Below are 20,154 nucleotides of genomic sequence, written 5' to 3'. Positions count from 1 at the left end.
TCACCTGTTCTTCCTTCTTTGGATGCTCCAATCTCTTGGATGTTTTGTTACCAGCTGCCATTCCACGTAGCCATTAAACAGCTTTGACCTTGAGGACATGGATATGGATGAGGAGAAGGATCCAGTTGGCACCTTTGGCCCCTTTTGCTTCAGTGGACTGAGTAGGGTGTCCAAGAAGGAACCCTTGCCTTAGGAAGACTCCTAAGATTCCAATGATCCCCACCTCCTGAAGTTTACAATTGTGGGTAATTACCCCTCCCCTTGAGCACTGGTTGACCTTAGTGATTTGTCTCCAACAAAATAAAGGAAAGGTAATGGGATGCCACTTCCATTATTAGTTTATAAAAGATTATAACTTCTGTCTTATTTGCACACTCTCTCCTAGTTTTGATGAAGGAAATTGCTGTGTCAGAGAAACCCACATGACCAGGAACCAGCGAACTCCCACCCAGGGCCAACAGGGTATTGAGGACCTCAGGCAAACAGGCTTTGAGGCATGCATCTTGCCAACAACTGTAAGTGAATACAGAAGTGGGTCCTTCCCCAGTCACGCCTTCACATGAGAACCTAGCCTCAGCTAACACCTTAATGACAGCCTTCTGAGAGACCCTGAAGCAGAAAATCCAGATAGGCCTAGCCTGAGATTCTGACCCACAAAAATTGTCAGATGATAAATATGTGTTTTTAAGCCACTAAATTTTGGGATATCCATTACACAGCAATTCATAACTAATGCACCTCTAAATTACTGTCACTTTGGTGTAAAATGTAGCATGTCTGGGAAAGCAGGCGCCATATAGGAGCACAGCTTCCCTGACAACATCCTGGAGGTGCTGTCTTCACGCTCAAAGACGATCTTGTGTTCTCTTAGGCCAAAATGGTATCCCTGTGCTCTCATAAGCCCTGAGTAGGCTCCGGGAGGTGACGCCTACATGCCATAGTACCTCATCGCACCCTACATCTGTATATATGTCAGGATAGTTTGGGAGCAGATGAACAAACAGGTGGAGCCAAGGTGTAGACTTTAAGGGGTTTTCTCACTTGGTGAAGGCCTGAACGTTTTCAGAGTAAGCCTTTTGTACTTTTTATGAAAATAATTCTGTTTTAAATACAGGACACCTGAGCAGGATCAAATAAAGGGCCCCAGGATAAAACTGAGAAGTCCACTGTCAAGCTTCTTACAAGGGACCAGTATGGATGTAGAAGCCCAAAGAGGAAATCGGTAAGAGCTGAACTCACTTCTTCCTTTCCCAAAGCATAAGTCCCCCCTCCTGTACGCCACCACCCCACAATCCCAGTGCACTACACAGAAACACCCCCACTCTCTATTAGAACAAACGTTTATTGAGGAGGATTAATATTCTTGGTTGTGCTGAAGAAAGATTGTTCTGATCAGAGGATATGTTATTGTGAAAACTGTGAGCTTTCTCAACAAGGACTAAACGATTTCTTTAGGGAAATTTCTTCTCCCTCAAAGTGCTGGAGAAGCATTTTCTGCTTGAATAGAAGAGTCAAATGTCTGAACAGAGTACTTTCATCAGCGGTGAGGGGGGCTGCAAGGACCTGGCATACTTGATGCACACAGGTGGGGCCTAGGTGATGCACGGGCTCCCTGGAGGACAGAGAAGAAGCGAGTTGGCTTGGAGTTAATAGCTGCTTCTTGAAGGCCCCAACTTTCTGGGGAATTCCGGTCCTGTGTCTGTTCTGCCTGACGCTTGTAAGACACTTCTGTTCGCAGAGACGGCTTCTTGGCTACAGAACTCGATCCTGGCCCGTTTGCCATGTGGTGTGTCAGAGAAAGCCTGATAGTTGGAGGGATACCTCTTGTTGGGCCCTGCCTGGGCCTGGAGTTCCTCCTTCTGCTGGCTTAACTCTGAGGCCTCAGATTCATACCTACCTGCCACCTTCACGCCTAGGATCTTCCCAGTGGCAATCATGAGCTCATGAGCTTCAGGAGGCCCAGCACTCACAAGAGCAGTCAGTCACACTTTCAACTGGGTCTCGGTGCTGGCAACTTTCCTGCTTTGTGATTTTTTTCATGGCCTTGATCCACTTGATACATCGCCTCATCTTTTTTCTGAAGTACCTCTCGGGAAGAAACTGTTCATTCTGTGACAGAGGTGAGGAAGCACTCTCTAATTTTCTGTCCTCAACACGGTGGCTCTTCTTTCTGGCTACCGATGTCCCTACCCCTGAATCCTCCCTTCTACATTTTCCTGCTTTGGAACCCTGAGGTCTCACTTTCTCTGCACTTTTTCTTTGTGGAAAATTCTTAGGCTGGCACTTACCTAAGACCAGCTTAGAGGGCCAGGACTCCTGCTGCTGCTCCGTGCTGTGTTGTCCTCCAAGTGGACATGCGGCACCTGGGACGCTCCCATATCCCCACTACAGTCACTCTGGGACTGAGTCAGTGAGGCCTTGGACGTCAAGCTGTCGGAAGTAAGGGGCATGCCAGTGGCATCCATGCTTGAGCTTGATTGTGGTCCTCCCTCTACAGTTTCAACTTTAACTCACTAAGGAGCTGTCTTTTAAGGTCTGATCGTTTAGAATCTTGGGGAGCCAGTGTTTTTGGTGAGGGCTGTTCAGTGGTCGGCACAGCTTCTACCTTACTCAAATTGACATTTGTCATTTTGGAGCTTTCCAACTCACTGGTTGTCAAGACTTCACAAGATTGGGATTGAAGAGTACACAGCTCCTCGGTGTTGAATACGCCCCTGGACAAGTTGTGCTTTGCAACATGGTCTAAATTCTTCTGCACCATCACTCTGCCCTGAGCCATTTCAGTTCCATCGCCAGGACTCACATTCTCATCCTTTGGCTCATATCCAGCTTCAGCTTGCTTTGGGGGTACCTCTGGGCCACATCTGCTGTCTAGTACAGCCGCCCTCGGTCTCACTTGAGCTATGATGCTGTGTGTAAGGGACTGGAAAGTCTGACTTCCATATGCAGCTGTCTGGATACCCTGTGCAAGCTCATGGTTGGTGTCAGAGAGTGATGCTTTCAGGGCCCTCTGTCCTTCATTGCCCATAGGTGACATGGCAGGGAGAGAATGATCCAGGGTGGGGACTGAATTTGGTGTTCTCATCCTGTTGCCATGAAAAGTTTTAGAGCTTCTCTCACAGGGGTTAGAAAACTCAGCTTTGGAATCCACCAGAGAAATATGCATGGCTGAGGAGGGAATGTCTAATTGGGGAAGAGGCCATGTTGTGGCTTCTCTCAACATACAGAATTTTATGGATTCAAGGACCCTGAGCAGTAGACCCCACCTCTGACTCATCCGAAATCTTACAATATGGGCCTCTAGCAGCCGTCGGGTATCGGGATCGAGAAAGGAAGGCTCCAGAATGGTAATCTGGCAGCAAACCCTACCCACCATTGTCTTTTTTGATTTGTGGTTTCCATTTTAGTCTGGGAACTCCCACACAAAGGCAGTGCATTGTCATCAGCCAGCCATGAACAACACACACCTGTAGGAATCCTACCCGCAGTAATCTACCAAAATTTCTTGTTCAAATGTAGTGTAAGGTCAGATTTCATTTGGTTCTGGTCTGTGTCCCTCCTTGAGACATTTAGCAATTCATTCCCTGAGTGACTCCTTGAATGACACACACAGTTACTTTTGCCTCCAAAGAAGCCCTAAGACCCTTCGCTAGGTAACATTCTGAGACCCTTTGTGGGCTGCCTTCTGGGCTCTTCTCTAGATTTACCCAAGATCCTCATCATGTTCATCCTTAGCTGGAACTCTGTTGGGACCCTCTCATGGAAACTTCCTGGGAAACTCGATTCAGTCTTTGCTAGATCCTTGCTACTGTGGCCCTGGAGCTCAGAGAATTTTGAGCAAACATGTCTGCTTTTTTGCTGAGACATTTCTGTTCATGTACACTGAGACTCCATCAGTGCTAGAGACTCTAGATTTCTACAGGCATGCAGGCACCAGCATGGGATTACCTTCCTTGGACCGTGAAACTCCAATCTCTCCTGGGGTTCACAGGTAATATGGAAATGGCCAGGAATGATGGAGCCTGGTATACCGGCATGGGATGACCGGCTAACCAATGGAAAGTTGGGGGCTTGAGGACAAATGGCTTCAGGAGATCTTGGGAACCCAGGGACTAAACCCCACAAACTTTCCTGGTGCTTCTTCAACATGTGCCATGGCACATGCTGGTTTTCAGTCAAGATAGGAGAGTCTGACTCATTCTTGGATCCTTGGAAAAACACTCCACAGTCCCTATTCTGGGGTGAAGAAGACTATGGTGTGATTGGTAGGCGAGGTTGAAGGTGGGCCTGGGGGTTCACCTGAGTGAAAGGTAGCGGCTGGGATTGGGACAAGTTTTGAGGCCAGGGTCGGGAATATAAACCGGGGAGAGGAAGGCGATGGGAATGAGGGTGGAGTAGAACTTCTTGATCCTGCATTTTGACTGCGGAAGCATTACGGCATCCGTTGAATAAGACAAAGTGAGACCCTAGTGGGGAAGTACTAGTAGAAACCAGGAGAGTGACTACTAAGGACTCACTATGCAAGGAGGGAAGACCCCAGACGAGCTGGCTATATTTCTGATACAAGTTTTCCCCCAAACACTTGAGATCGAGGAGCTGCTGACAAATGCGCAGGTGCTCTGGTTTGCCTTCAACATTCCAGCCAGTTTTGGGGGCTGTGGTGACCTGTACATCGAAGGGCTGCAGTGATTTCACTGAAGATGTCCTTTGGTATTCTGGCCACGTGTGTTTTGAAAATGGTCCCTCTTCTTTTTCTTTCTTCTCCAAAATCTGGAAAGGCATTCTCTTTTTCATTTGTCTCTCTAAGACTGCCTGTATGTTAAGGTCAAGGAAAGAAACTCCACTGGCCTCCTTGTGCCTGTTAGCAGGGTCTCCCCAGAGATGGGTATCTGGTAGATGGAAGTAATCTCGCTCTTGCTGAAAATTAGAGTGTGATAATGCGGGGGGGGGGAAATGTTCTGTGCATGAGCCTGCCAACAGGAGAATCCGGAAATTGACGAGCTTAAATGACCACTACCTCTGATTGTTGGGGTACAAGTGGACCATCCACCAGGGCTGTCTGGAGATGAGTTCTCTGAAACAGGCTTCAAGGAGATTGAAATCAATTTAGATTGAGTCGCAGTTAAAGTGCAGTCTGGTGGTGGTGAAACAGACAGGGCTGGTGTGCATGATGACGAAGAAATGAATCAGTGGGATTCTTTGTCTGGGACAGACGTGGTAAGAGGTTGATGTCTTGGAAAAAGGTGGGGTCAAGAAAAAAGATGGTATTCAGAGGTAAAGTGGACTCGGCTTGGGCAATAGGACCCCCTTTCTGAATGTCCTGTAGTAGGAGAGGGGTAAAGGCAGTGGGTTGGGGTGTAGAATGGCCCATGGGAATCTGGAACTCAAAGGAGGAAAAGACTCTGGTGGCAGAGAGTGACCTGGTCATGAGGATAAGAAAACCTTCGGTGAGAAAAGGGAGGGGGTGGTGGGGACGGCTCAGGCAAAAGGGCTGGTTTTAGGTCTCCTGGAGGGACTGCTGTGAAGACAGGGGATGGACAGAATGATGAGTCTGTCACAGGGGCTGTGGCAGCCAAGGGGATCACAGAGAGAGTAGCGTCTTCCAGGACCTCCAGGAACAGCAGCTGATTGACCTCAGCAGTTGTACTATTACACACCTCACAGAAGGGGTCTGGACATAACAGTTGACGAAAGTGCATGGTATCATGATGCCGGCACAGGGGGCTGCAGGAGACAGGAGGTACAAAGCTGCAGCCACGGCCAAAACAAACATATGTGGCTCTGGCAGTTCTGGCAAAAGTAGTGCCACCCCCCATCCCGAAGGCTTTCCCATTCTGACTCTGAGGATTTTCTATCCCATGTCAGCCCCAGGCTTCCCTGAAGCCCTAGAAATTCATAGACTCTGCTAAAAAAGGTGGGGCGGGGGTGTCAGGAAAGAAGGTAATGTTTAGTCACCTTTACAGAAGAGAAATCACCTTTCTTATCTCCTCAACTTCGTTCTGGCAAGTTCTCCAACCTGGGAAACCAGGAGATTGGTGAAGGTCGAAGCAAGAGATATTATGAGAGGCCGAGTACAGTGTCCTTTAAGAGATACCCTTGGTAGATTGGATTTGGAGAGCCCCAAGAATGAGGATATAAGATCACATAGTCAATGATAATAACAAGACTCACATAGGTGTGTTGTTATAGCGTTCACAAAGGACTTTCATATATACTATCCCACGTGATCTTGAAAAAAACTCTATGAGGGACATAGGTCAATGATTACTTTCAAGAGGAATCTGAATAGGAATGATGTCTCCAGTCTTTCACAAAGTCAGGAGACAGAAGTTCTGACTCTTGACAGTCACACGGCCACCTTGGGCAGCACCCATTGACCAGGTCCATCACTGCTTTGTGGTCAGGGATGGGCAGAACAAGGAAAACTGAGAAGCGTCTTAGCCCCTGACACCCAGCAAATCTGTCCATCCTTCCATGATCTCTTAGATGCCTTAACTTACCTTCCAACTCCACCTATTCACCATTTCATATATTTACCTCAGTGACATCATCATATTCCACCTGTTTCCCTGATATTACCTGAGACCCTTTTTACTGCTTGGTGATCTCCTTTGGGACCCCACATTGTCGCCGAAGGTTTGCTATGCCCAGAGATCTACATTCCCAACATCTACTCTGCCTTCAGCTGCAGTTTTCTCCAGTAGTGCATTTTTACTTTTATGAACTGAGAAATACACTGAGAGGCAGCCCTACCCCCCATATTTCCTCAAAAGAATCCACACTCACCAAAGAGCATAAGAGAGCAGAGTAGCCTCTACCAAAGAACAGAAAGCATGGCAAAGAGGGACACGGGGGCATGGCGCCCCATGGACCTGTGGCAAACAACTTAAAATCCTTTAGTAATTCTTTTATTTCCCCATACCCCTCTTAGGCTATTCATGCCCTAGAGGGTCTCTTCTACCCATACGGTGTCTCACCCTGAGGCTCCCTCTTCTCTCTGCCTAATGCCACCTCTCCCCTCAACATTTGTATTTTTTTTTATTTTTTAAACTTTATTTTGAGTGACAGAGGGCTTGTGAGCATGAGCAGGGGAAGGGTAGAGAAGAAGAGAGAGAATCCCAAGCAGGCTCCAGCCTGATGGGGGCCTCGATCTCATGAGCCACAAGAGCATGACCTGTGCTGAAATCAAGAGTCGGACCAACTGGTTGGCCTGAGCCACCCAGGCGCCCCTCCCCACAATTTTAATTATTCCTTTGTTACAGAGCAGTAATGTTGAATCACAGCCCACAGGACCAAACTCATCTTAATCTAGGAAGCGGGCTTCTCTTTAGCATAACGTCTCATGAGCACAATTGTAATTATATGTAACAATACCATTTGGAGTATTTTGAATCACACCTGTGGTTACTTCTTCCATGAAAAGTTTCATTAGTTTTTCCCAGCATAATTGTTAACGTTTCACCAAAATACCTATTGACATCTCCGTCCATTTTTTAACAATAATGTCATTCTTGTTGATCGTGTATATGTATTCGTCTCCACCTGCTAGCTAGTCATTTAATAGTTGTACCCCTTACAACTAGCTTCATTGTTTATATTACAGACTGTTGAAATTAAGCCCTGTATCATCTCCTGATTTGACTTGCCTGCATTCCGTCTCTGATGAATCAGTCTTGGCCACAGACACCCAATTCTTTCCCTCTGATATGAGGAGGGTTTATCAGTAATGGTAACTCCTTCCTTTACCTCTCTTCTCCTGCACCCACAGCTTCACCATTGTCTCTACCCAGAAGGAAGGTGCACTTCAAGCTCAGCCCGCCTGGGGCACATACCTTCCCTTGACTGCAGGAGGTTTCTCTGTTAAGGAAAATCCCTGCACATATCTTTGCATCACTAGTATTGCTTTTTAATAGAAAGTGTGGTCCTGACGGTCCCTAAGGCTCCCAGGAGTCACTCACAACTATAACAATATCCTTTAACATCCGGCAAGATCAGTTCCACCAAAAAAAAAGTTTCTAGGTGAGGAGGGGTTATAAATATGGCACATCGGATATAGTATTCAAAAATGGGCCCTTATTATAAAAAAGCCTAAGAAACTGACCCAGATTAAAGGACTAGAGAGACACAGCAACTATGTGTAGTATGTGATTCTAGACGGTAAATCCTGTAAAGGAAGTTTAAGAAAAACTACACAAAGGACGTTACTTGATTTAAATCCACAAAATTGGGGGCACCAGAATGGCTCAGTGGGTTAAGCATCTGAGTCTTGATTTAGGCTCAGGTCATCATCTCACAGTTTCTGGGATCAAGTACCCCCTGGGGCTCTGCGCGGATGTCTCAGGTCCTACTTCGGATCCTCTCTCTCCTGCTCTCTATGCCCCTCCCCTGCCACATGCACATGCACTCTCTCTTCAAAATAAACTTAAAAACATGAAGTGACAAAAATGGAATATGAATGCGAAATTAAAAACTTTATGTCAATGTTAAACTGTTATCACTGCGATAACTGTGCTGTAAGAGAAACTCCTCTTAAGAAATACACAATGAAGGGGCGCCTGGGTGGCTCAGTTGTCTAATCGTCCAACTTCATCTCAGGTAGTGAACTCGCGGGCAGTGAATTCGAGTCCCATGTCGGGCTCTGTGCTGACAGCTCAGAGCCTGGAACCTGCTTTGTATTCTGTGTCTCCCTCTCTCCCTGCTCTTCCCCTACTTGCACACTCTTTCTCTCTCAGGACTAAATAAATGTTAAAATTAAAAAAAAAAAAAAAGAATTACACAATGAAATATTCAGGGCGAAAGTACATGATGCATGAAATATATTCTCAAACGTTCAAGAACATATGTATGTTTTTCATACGTGTATCTGTGTGTTCGTGTGGAGAGAGAAGGGAAAGGAGGAAAGCAGACAGAAATTGTAAATAGTTCAAACTGTTAGTAGGTAAATCTGGGTAAAGGGTATATGGCTGTACCATCTATGCGACTTCTCCACAATTTATTTTCAAATATATATACTTTAAAAATGAATTTAACCCAACCTTTGAGATTTCTGGCTTTGATTCCAGAAGCTGCTGCCGCCACCATACCCAGACCCCAGAAGTGCGCAATGCCAACTTTAAAACAGTTGTCTCGAGCTCTGTCCCAGACGAGAACCCTGGGATGGTCTGCCAATATGAAGCATGCTAACATTTCACCAAGGTTTTAACAAAATACTGGCAAAGAACAACCCCATTCAAAACCAAAAAAAGAAACAATATTTTAGAAATTATACACAATATAAAACAAACAAAAAGAACAAAACGTCATCATGTATACTACATGGAACCCCTAACGTCTTTTTTATCTAGTGCTTCCAGGTTATTGTCTTCTGGGTTCTGCGGTGTGAATTGGTTTGCTAGCAGCTCATTTGCTCTGCTAGTCAGTTACTGCTCCTCCACCAGATTCCCATCTTCCAAAAATGTGTTGACATCTTTTTCCTTACCCGCTCCCCTTTTTTGTCATCCGTAAGTACTTCTTTTCCATAGCTTTATTGAAATATATTTCACATACCATATAATTCACCCATTTGACGTGGATAAGTCCATGATTTTCAGTATATGCACAGACATGTGCATCACAATTCTAAAACATTTCCATGACTTCAGAGAAAACCACCTGCAACCTTTTGCCTATCATTCCCCTGTCCCCTCAGCCCCCCTCCACCCCACCTCCAGGCCCCAGCTCTAGGCTGAATCTACTTTCTGTCTCCCGATTTCCCTATTCTGGACATTTCATGTGAATGGAATCATGTGTGGTCATTTCTGACTGGCTTCTTTCACTGAACATGTTTTCAAGGTTCATCCATGTTGTGGCATGTATTGGTCTTTTTATTGCCAAAAAATACATCGTGTGGGTATGTCCTGTTTTATTTACCCATTTATCAGTTGATGCATGTTTGTGTTGTTTCCATCTGGTGACGTTATGAATAATATAGCTGTGAACATTTGTATACATGTTTTTGTCTAGACCTCTGTTTTCAGTGCTCTCGAGTAGACACCTAGGAGTCATCTGCTGGGTTATATGATAACTGGATGTTTAACATTTTGAGCAACTGCCAGACTGTTTTCCAAAACAGCTGCAATAGTTTCCATTCCCACCAGCATCATATGGGGTTCTAAATTCTCCACAGTCCCACCAACACTTGGATTATCTTTTTGATTCTAGCCATCCTTGTGGGTGTGAAGTGCTGTGAAATACTGGTTTTGATTTGCATTTCCCTGATGGCTAATGGCATCGAGCAGTTTTTCATCTAATCTTTTACTTTTAATGGCCTTTGGGGAAAGAGAGGAGTGTTTGATCTACTGTGTTTAACTTGAAACACAATAGTTCGTTTTAAAAGTGGCGGGAAAAGTTTTTCTTCTAAATATTTGAAAACACATAGAGCAGTGTTGAGTCTTTATCAACATGTATAGTGTTCTTCTATACTTTTTGCATGTTATACTTACTGTGTGATGAAGGGACAGTGAGATCGTGCCCTGAATTTGCTCTGTAAGATTACTTCTCATGTGGAGGTGAGGAATTCACTCAAAGGGCTCCTCAGGGTTGACTGCAAGGCAGAGCAGAAGTGATTGCCAAAGTGCCTATAAGCCCAGTGCTTTTTTGTCACCAATGCTGCGTACATCTATTGTGAATAAGTATGTTCCACAGGTGATAAATATCAAAGAAATGTGAGAGCTTTGGCATGGGCACATAGCATATGTCTTAGAGATGGATGGCGAGATGTTTATTTGTTTATGTTTGTTTATTTTGAGAGACAGAGAGAGAGAGAGAGCACGAGGGGGGAGAGCAGAGAGGGAGGGAGGAGGAGGAGCAGAGAGAATCCCAAGCAGGCTCCACACCAGCAACACAGTGTGTGAGGCTGATGTGAGGCTGGAACTCGTGAACCTGAGATTATTACCTGATCCTAAACCAAGAGTCAGATGCTTAACCGACTGAGGAGCCCCTAGATGGGAAGATCTTACAAGGGGCTTTTGCACTTTAATCGTAATCACACCTGCCAGATGATAATGGTGCAACTTGGGTGAGGGGCGTGTGGGAAGTTCTATTGTTCTAGCTGCTCTTGTGCATGTTTAAACATTTCTGTAGTAAAAAAGCTGAAAAAAGTAAAAGAGGGAAAGGAGCAGGAGGAGACCTGGCAAGGGAGGCTCAGTCCCATCAAGACTAGAATACAGGGATCTCTCAATAAAGAGTATTTCCTTTGACACTGGGAAGGAAAGAAGAATGGGGAAATATTGTTGGAAGGTTTCACTGTGTTGTGTTCTGATGAAGAGCTCCCATCTCATGGCTTTCTAGCTCCTCTGTGAACTGTGGTCCAGCACATCTGCAGGGAAGATGAAGAGGGCCTAAGTTGAGGAAAGTGAAGGAAATTTAAAAAAGATCTGAGTAGAATTGGCAAGAGAACAGATGAAGGAAATAGTGACCTCGCTCCAATTCTTTTGTTTACATGTAAGCCTGGGATAAGTATTTGTGAGATGAATGAATGATTTGCAAGTAGTGCTGGGACTGAATTTCTTGTGCCATCAATAGACTCAATTGTGATATTTCCAATAGCGATCAGTAACTTGAAGAAAGGTATTTCTAGAAAAAGCAGAGAGACGAGAATTTGCCAGACAAGAAGGACTGAAGGGGATTGGATGGGGCCCATTTGTACTGGAGGTTTTTATTTAAAAATTTTTAATGTTTATTTATTTCGAGAGAGACACGGGGAGAACACAAGTGGGGGAGAGGCAGAGAAGGAGAGACAGAATCCCAAGCAGGTTCTGTGCAGAGCCTGTGCGAGATCATGACCTGAGCGAAGAGCAAGAGTCAGCCGCTAAAATGACTGAGCCACCCAGTCAACCCTGTTTTTTTAATTTTTTTTAATGGTTATTTTTCAGGAAGAGAGGGAGAGACACAGAGTGTGAGCTGACGAAGGCGCAGAGAGAGAGAGACGGAGACACAGAATGCCAAGCAGGCTCCAGGCTCTGGGCTGTTAGCACCGAGCCCCACGTGGGGCTCAAACTCACGGACCACGAGATCATGACCTGAGCCGAAGCTGGACGCTTAACCGACTGAGCCACCCAGGTGCCCCTGGAGCTTTTTAAATGTTGGTTACCTGATAGATGATCAGGAAGACAAGGCCTTGGAATATAGACAACAAGTAGAAAAATGAATGATGTGGAGTTGGTACCAGGGGGCATATAAGGTGGAAGGATAGGAGGAGGAGGTAAAAGGACAGAATGTCAGACTATAATATTCCTGATGGCAGAAGTATTCCCAGTATTAAGATCTACAGGGTGTCAGTAACTGCACCGGATGGGCAGTAAAGGACTCTGAGATTATGTAGAAACTGGGACACTGGGTTATTGGCTGATCTATCCACATAGATGTTACAACCTCCAGTACTTTCTCTTCATGTTGCCTGCCCTGGGCCCCATCTCACCTATTGTCTCTCTTGGGACCTCCACAGAATCAGACTCTGCATTCCTTCTGTGACCTTAATGTTCAGATACTGTAGGGTCAGTGGCATGACCCTTGACCAGAAGGATACCACATTTGTATCTTCTTGTTCAAAGAGGGCGTCAATGGTTTTTTAACACTGAACATTCACTAGGACACTCACTCCATTTTTGAGTTCCAGCCTCATGTGGCATCGCCTTCCCTCCAGAATCCTATTGTAAGCGTGGGAGAGTCCTATTGGAAGGGTGGGTAGGTGTGCTGTCTTGGCCAAAAAAAAAAACAAAAAAACAAAAAACAGCATTCCATGGAAAAGCCCCCAATTATCTGTATGCTGGTGCACCGTGTAGAACTCACCTCTGGTTCATAACTTGCAGGTCTTCTGGAGGAGATCTACCTTGGCTCCACTAAGGCCATGAATATCAAAGGTGGTACCTCCATCGTAATGGGAGAACTGTCCACACTAAAGGCAAGGTCTTGTATATTGCCATCAAGTGTGGCACTTGAGGTCCCCGTCTCCAAAAGGGGGTGCCAAGCTTGACAGCTTCCAGTAGGAAACCCCCATGTCAAGTTTAACATGACCCACACGACAGATGCTTAAGCAGCATGTATGCGGTTCCTCGACCCTACCCCAACCAGCCCAGACACTCCCATTCAGAGTTCACCCACCTGTGGGATCCTCTGGTAACTGGAAGCCACTGTAGCCACTGTAGCCACTGTAACACTAGCAGCATTATGTTCTGAAAACTATACCTGTCTTTGATCCTCCTCAGATAGAGAAGACTTACTCTAAAAGGTATAAAGCGTTCAAAGAGGGTAAAGGAGAGAGCTGCTAAGAGGCAGGAGAACAGAGCCCATCTCCTCAAATTTCATCAGAGAGGAAATGGGCTTGGACTACATGGTCCCCCAAGAGATCCCCCTCAAAAGGGGGACTGGTCACCTTGAACCAACACAGTACACAGAACAGACATCACTGTTAGAGGAATGTTTATTGGGGAGAATCAAAGGGATTATTTTATGGGATTCGGGCTGCGAAATTTCCCCCTCTTGAAATTCTGGACAAGGGTTTTCTGTCTAAATGATAGACACAGATCTCCAAATACCGTGCCTTTAGCAGTGGTGAGAGTGGCTGGAACCCCTGGCCAGCTTGATGCCTGCAGGTGCAGTGTGGGTGGGGCACAGGCTCCCTGTGGGGCACAGACAGGCGATGGTTCTGACACAGCAGCTGGCCCTTAAGTGCCACAGCTTCCTGCCGGTGTCTGCCCTTGTCCCTGATCTGTGTAATACTTGGACAATGGCTGTGGCCCACAAAGACAGCTTGTTGGTGACAGGACTTGGTATTTCTCTCTTTACAGGAGGGAGCCCTGTAGCTGAGAGGAGGCCCCTGGGCAGGCTGTGCCTGGGCCTGCACTTGTGCTTCCTTCCGAGTTTTCCCAAACTTGGCTGAGGACAGAAGGGGCTGTTGAGGACAGGCGCTATCTGTAGCATGCCGGTGCCCCATCTTCTCTTCTAAGAACTTCCCACCATCTTTCCTGAGTTTCTGAGCTTCGGTCCTCCCAGTAAAGGCAGCTCTACCTTGAACCATGCCTCTGCTTTGCACACATGGCAGGATGCCCTTTTCCTGGGAGTTTTCTTGTCTTTTGCACTTTCTGCCAGGATTAAGCCATTGTAAAATAGCCTTCACTTTTTTTCTAAAAAGGCTTTCACGGGGAGGCTGACCTTTCTGTGATAGGGTGCGGGAGGATTGGCTCCCAGGCTTCTCCACCAGTGCCACGTCCCGGGGAGGGCAACTCTTCCTTATAGGCTGGGATGTCCCCAACCCTGCATCCCCTCCACCAAACTCTTGTGCTTTGGAACACGGAGGGCTCACTGTCTCTGTAGCTGGTGGGAGATTCTTGTGCTGGTGCTTCCTTAAGACATGCTTAGGGACCCAAGTATCCTGCTGCTGTTCCGTGCTAATTCCTGTGTCCTGCACACGGACGTGAAGCACCTGGGAAGCTCCCATGTCCCCACTGGAGTCCTCCTGGTCATGAGTCAGAGAGGCCTTGGAAGTCGAGGGGGGCAGGTCGTTGTCTTTGCTCTGGGCCCACCTCTGCTGTCTTTGCTCCAATTTAAGCTTTAATTCCTTATACAGCTGTTCTGTTAAATTAGGATCCTGGGGAATTGATATGTTTGGTGGGTGGCTTTTAATGGTCACAGTACGTTTGTCCTCATTTGCATTCACATTTATCATTTGGGGGCTTCCTGGCTGGCTGGTTGTCAAGATATCTCTAGGTTTTGATTGACGCCCATCTGGCTCCTCAACCCTGAATGACTCCCTGGACACTTTGGGCACAGAAACAGGTTCTGGATTCACCACCATTTTGTCCTGTTGCATCTTGACTCTATCGCTGGGATTTACGGTCTTATCCTTTGTCTCATGCCTGGTGCCAGCTTGCCTTGCGGGCTGCTTTGAGGGCCATCTGTTGGCTGGTACAGTCTGTGTCTGGCTTGCTTTGCCTATGCTGCTCTGTCTGATAGGTTGAAGAGTCTGTCTGCCATCCTTCATTTCCTGAACTTCCTCTGCAAGCCCATGGTTGATAGGATGCGGTGATTTTGCTGGGATTCCCTGTCCTTCCTTGCCCACAGTTGAGGTGGCAGGGAAAGAATGACCCAGGATGGGGGCTGAATTTGCTGTTCCCACTTTGTCTCCATGGAGAGATTTAGAGCTTCCTCTAAGGGACTTGAAGTCCCCAGATTTTGAGTTGGACCCAGAAATCAGGTTGGTTGAGCAGGCCAGGTTCGAATGGGATAAGGACTGGGATGGGGCCTCTTTCAATTTAAAGATAGCTATGGATTCAAGGTCCTTAGGGGGAAGGCCCTCTACCATTCTATGATGGCATTGTTTAATATGGGACTCCGGCATCTGCTGTGCATTGGATTCAATGAAGGAAAGCTCCCGGGAGGTATTCAGGCAATATTCCCCACCCACTGATGGTGGCAGAACTCTCTGTTGTATTTCAGTGTGGGATTTCTCAGGATGAAGCAATGTCTGATTCATAGTATGCCATGAACTATGCACGGTCCCGGGGAGCTGACCCTCATTGATTTCCTCCAACTTTTTGCTCAGATGTATTCTGAGGACATTTTCAAGTTGCCTTTGGCCTAGTCTCTCCACAGATGCCCTTGATGTATTCTCGGGTGGGCTCATAAGTTCTTCCTCAGCATCATACCCCATATCCTTATCTGAAGAGCTCTCTGGGTCACTCAACAGATGATCTTTTGGCCCATTCTCTGGGTTGTTTCCCAGATCCTTCCCAAAGGGGTCCTCTAGCTGAAGCATTTCTGAGTCCCCCTCATGGAAGCTTTCAGGTTGGCTCAACCCAACATTTAGAGTGTTGCTACTCTGACTCTTAGAGGTCTGTTGGAGTCTACGATAGTGCCCCACCTCAGGTATGTTTGAAAAATTCTTCGGAGGCCTCATCAGTGATAGAGACTCATGGATCCTGCGGGGAAGGCCCCACCGGTGCTGGATGAGCCTCTTTCGGAGGTGATGCTCTAGTTTCTTACGAAGCTCATCACTGAGAGGAAACTGTCCAGGAAGGATAGAGACTGCACCATGGGCCTGGAAGGCCCGGCGGTTAGACAAGTTAGGAGCCGAAGGACAAAAGGCCTCATGGGATCTTTGAACCACAGCGGGTAAACCCCACAAACTTGCCTGTTGCTTCTGCAAAACATTCCATTCTAGGTCTTGAATTTCAGAGGGGATGAGAGACTCCAACTCATTCTGGGGTCTATGAAAACACACTCCACAGCTCTTAATCTGGGGTAGAGGACTAGATGGCAGGATTGGGAGTGGGGACTGAAGGTAGGTCTCAGGCTGGACTTGAGTGGGAGGTAGGGGCTGGGGTTGAGGCTGGGGTTGAGGCTGGATCTCAGGCAGGGCCTGAGGAAGTGGAGGGGGAAGTCCTGGGGATTCCTGGTCTGTGGAGGTAGAGATTCTATTGAAAATAAAGGTTGAGGAACAATCCTCTGAGACATGGGCAACAGGGGGCAAAGACTCAGTATCCAGAGTTGGGAGACCCCAGAAGAGCTGCAAAGGTGTTGGCTGTAAATGGACCTCTACCAAGGTTGTAGGATAGGGGGGCTGCTGATGCACATGTAGCTCCTTTGATTTGTCTTTGCTGTTCCAGAAAGGAAGGGAGGCTGCCAAGTCAGGCTGGGCAGCAACTGACTCTGACATTTTTCCCAAAGAATTTAGTGTGTAGTCTGGCCTGAGTTGTTTTGGAAAAGAACCCTTCTTTCCCTTCCATATCAAGAAATCACTCCTCTTTTGGACTTGTTTCTCCAGAAGTGCCAGGACTTCAGGGCTGAGGAAAGACAGGCTGCCAGGCTCTACAACGTAGGGCACAGGGTCTCCCCTGGAAGAAGCCTCAGAACGGAGGGCAAGAATCTCTTGGCTGAAATCACATTGAGCCAAGGTAGAAGGGAAGAACTCTTTGGCATGAGTTTTGCACCAAGAGAAGTCTGAGACACATGAGCTTGCATGGTCAGTGCCTGTGGTTGTTGGGATATGAGTGGACAATCCAACAGGGCCATCTGGAGATGAGTTCTCCGGAACAGGCTTCAAGGTGATGGAAACTGATTTAGATTGAGCCACAGTTAAAGTGCTGTCTGGTGGTGGTGAAACAGACAGGGTTGGTGGTGCATGATGACAAGCACAGGTCTCAGTGGGATTCTTTGTCTGGGACAACTCCGATAAGGAGTTGACATCTTGGGAAACGGGGGAGTCAAGAGAGAAGATGGTATTTAGAGACAATTTGGCCTCTGGTTGAACAACAGGGTCCACTGTCTGAGCATCACACGGTGGGAGAGGGGAAACGGCAAGGGGTTGGGGTGGGAAATGGTCCTCAGGGAAATCAGATTCCAAGGGAGGACAAGGCTGTGGTGGCCAAGAGTGATCCGGTGGTGAGAGTGGAACATAGTCAGCCAAGGGGGTCATTGGGTTAGGTGGGAAGGTGGAGGCAAGTGGCAGGGAAGGCTCAGGCAGAGAAGCTGATATTAGGTCTCCTGGAGGGTCTGCTGAGAAGGCAGGGGATGAAGTGAACAATGAGTCAGTCACAGGAGCTGTGGACCCCAAGGGAGTAGCATCTTCGAGGGCCTCTGGGTACAGCATCCGATTGATCTCAGCAGTTGTGTTATTACACACCTCACAGAAGGGGTCTGGACATAACAGTTGACGAAAGTGGATTGTATCACGTTGCCGGCCTAGGGGGCTGCAGGAGACAGGAGGTACAAAGCTGCAGCCAGGGCCAGAACAAGGGAAGGAGCCCCTGCTGACCTGCCAAGGGAGGGGCCACCTGAAGCCTGCTGCTCCTTCACAATGCCCCACATTTATGACTTCATAATACACTCAGTAACCTTCACCCCAGGGCCCTCATTCACGTACCCATTCCTATGGCTACCCCCCTCCCATGACTGGCAGGTTGCACTGAATTCATACAATTGCATAAATCATGCTCTAGGAGGGATCAGGATAGAAGGGGAAAGAGTAGTCACCTCCTTATATTACACATCAGCTTCCTTATCTCTTCCTCTTCTCTCTGAAGGCATTTCCAACCTGGGAAACCAGGAGAGTGGGTTATATGTAGTGAAGGTGGAAACACAGGTATTATACAGGAGTCCCTTTGTGACACACCCTTGCGATATTAGATTCTGGATGCCCCAATAATCGGTAGATGAGGTCAAATGGTCAATGATGTGACACATGGTATAGCATTAAAGTATTTCATTTACATTACATCATGTGATGCTCAAACCACCTCTGTGAAGCACAGAAGTCAGTGCTTACCTCAGGGAGGAATCCTGAGTATCCGTGACGTCACAGGTCTTGCACAAAATCAGGAGACAGAAGTTCTGACTCCTGACATCTCACACGGCCACCACTGGGCAACAACCATTGATTGCCCAGGTCCACCATGGCTCCACACTCAGGGCTGGGCAGAGCAAGGAATCTAAGGGCCTCCAGTTCTGAGTGTTCTGAGGCCTCCATTTTCAGGGGGGCACTGTGTCTAGTAGTTGACATCCTCAGAAATCATGGAACTGGAACCTCATGGAAAGGACAGGAAGGGTCACCCTTGGAGAGCTCATGTGGAACAAGCAGAACCTTACCTTTCGGTGTACCGCCTTTCCTCCTCCTCTTGGCTCTGCCCTGACGCTAGAATGAAAATGAAAGAATGAGGACCCTGGGACTCATCTCTCACTCTGCTCTCAGAAATGGAGACATTCTTGGGGTGCCTGGGTGGCTCAGACAGTTAAGCATTTGACACTTGATTTCGGCTCAGGTCATGATCTCTGGTCACTGGTCTCCAGTGAATTCAAGGTCCCCATCTGTGCTGTCAGAGCAGAGACCGCTTGGGATTCTCTCTCTCCCTCTCTCTGCTCCTCCTGGGGCCACCCTGTGTGTGTGTGTGTGTGTGTGTGTGTATGCGCACGTGCGCATGTGTATACTTTCTAACTTAAGGAAAAAAAACAGAAACGGAGGACCAACAGTCACATCAGTGCTCCATCAGGTAGGACCCTGTATCCTGGGACAGAGCTTGGACCCTAGTCTCTGCTCAGTGTGTCTCAGAGGCTTAGCACTCTTCTCCTGATCAGCCCAACATGAAGGCTCGGTCGAGTGAAATCTTACATGAGAACGTGACCCATGATCAAGTGCTGGGGAACCTTGTTCTCTTACACACATCCCATACTCTCTAAACCCAAACTAAGACTACAGAATCCTTATGTTTGGGATTTTGTCCAAGACCCGCCACCACAGCCAGATAAGTACTAAACCTTAGTACTTTCTTAACCCTTAGCCCTGCCAGATCTCTCTTCCTAGAGGAGTGAATGTCTCTTCTTTTAGACTTCCCATTTTAGTTGTGTCTAATCCTACCAAACTCATTTTAAAATTTGGGACTAGAAGTAGAAACAATACGAATGTCTGTTCAGGACTCCCCCAGGATTCCTTACCTTTTGGATGGGTTTGGTGTTCCCAGTTGGAAATGGAATCCCCATCAGGTAGCACAGGAACAGAAGAAGCAACCCCAACCCATACAAGAAGGTGAAGTTGGGGTCAGTCTCGAAGCATGTTGAGCCAAAGCACAACATGGTTCAGTAGCACTATTCTGAAATGAGAGAATCACAAAGCTGCCTATAGGTAACTGAATCGCAAGGCTGCCTATAGGTAACTGAGCTGCGAGTGTGCCGATGCCTGACTATATAACTCTCCAGGCTTACATCACAGAGCACTGAAAAGTCACAAAAGGTTTCTGAGGGTTGGTGGAGGGGACAATTGGAGAGGGTGTGCCCCAAGCCCCTCCCCACCTACCAGTCCAGAAGATCCCTCCACCTCTCCTCCTGCAGGTCCCTCTGCCCTGCCCTGCCATCCTGTTTTCCTACCTCATCTTTTCATCATATTGATGAGGGAGCATGAGGCTGGCTGAGGGGCCAAGCACAAGCTAGCACACAATCCCCTACCTGCCAACTGTGGACAATGTGTGATATTCCTTAGATAACTCCAGGCTACTCAAAACCAAGAAAGGACAAAAAACAAATGGCTGAACTGATAAAGAGTCTCCACCAGTTCACCAGAAAAAGGCAATCCTGTCAACAGCCTATTGTCCAGGAACCCCCTACTGTCTTAATGTTAATGCTTTGCCT

General features: G+C 47.2%; 1 protein-coding gene across 2 annotated transcripts; it reads right to left on the bottom strand.

The window, feature by feature from the left end:
• Positions 1–13,441: 13,441 nt before the first annotated feature.
• Positions 13,442–19,946, bottom strand: LOC122233022 (spermatogenesis-associated protein 31D4-like). Of its 2 annotated transcripts, none has more exons than XM_042963963.1 (4): positions 19,465–19,946; positions 18,622–18,667; positions 18,010–18,070; positions 13,442–17,726 (listed from the first exon to the last, which is right to left on the bottom strand). In XM_042963963.1, the coding sequence occupies exons 1-4, from the start codon at positions 19,600–19,602 to the stop codon at positions 13,487–13,489; spliced, it is 4,485 nt and encodes a 1,494-aa protein (XP_042819897.1). In that variant the 5' UTR covers positions 19,603–19,946; the 3' UTR covers positions 13,442–13,486. The 2 variants fall into 2 exon arrangements, with proteins under 2 accessions (XP_042819897.1, XP_042819898.1); XM_042963964.1 differs by having other exon boundaries at positions 18,302–18,667; positions 19,465–19,479.
• Positions 19,947–20,154: the final 208 nt, after the last annotated feature.

This window comes from Panthera tigris, chromosome D4 (assembly GCF_018350195.1).
Source record: "Panthera tigris isolate Pti1 chromosome D4, P.tigris_Pti1_mat1.1, whole genome shotgun sequence".
In the NCBI taxonomy this organism is placed as follows: Eukaryota; Metazoa; Chordata; class Mammalia; order Carnivora; family Felidae; genus Panthera; species Panthera tigris.
Note: the sequence above shows the minus strand (reverse complement) of the source record. Positions and strands in the feature narration are given on the sequence as shown.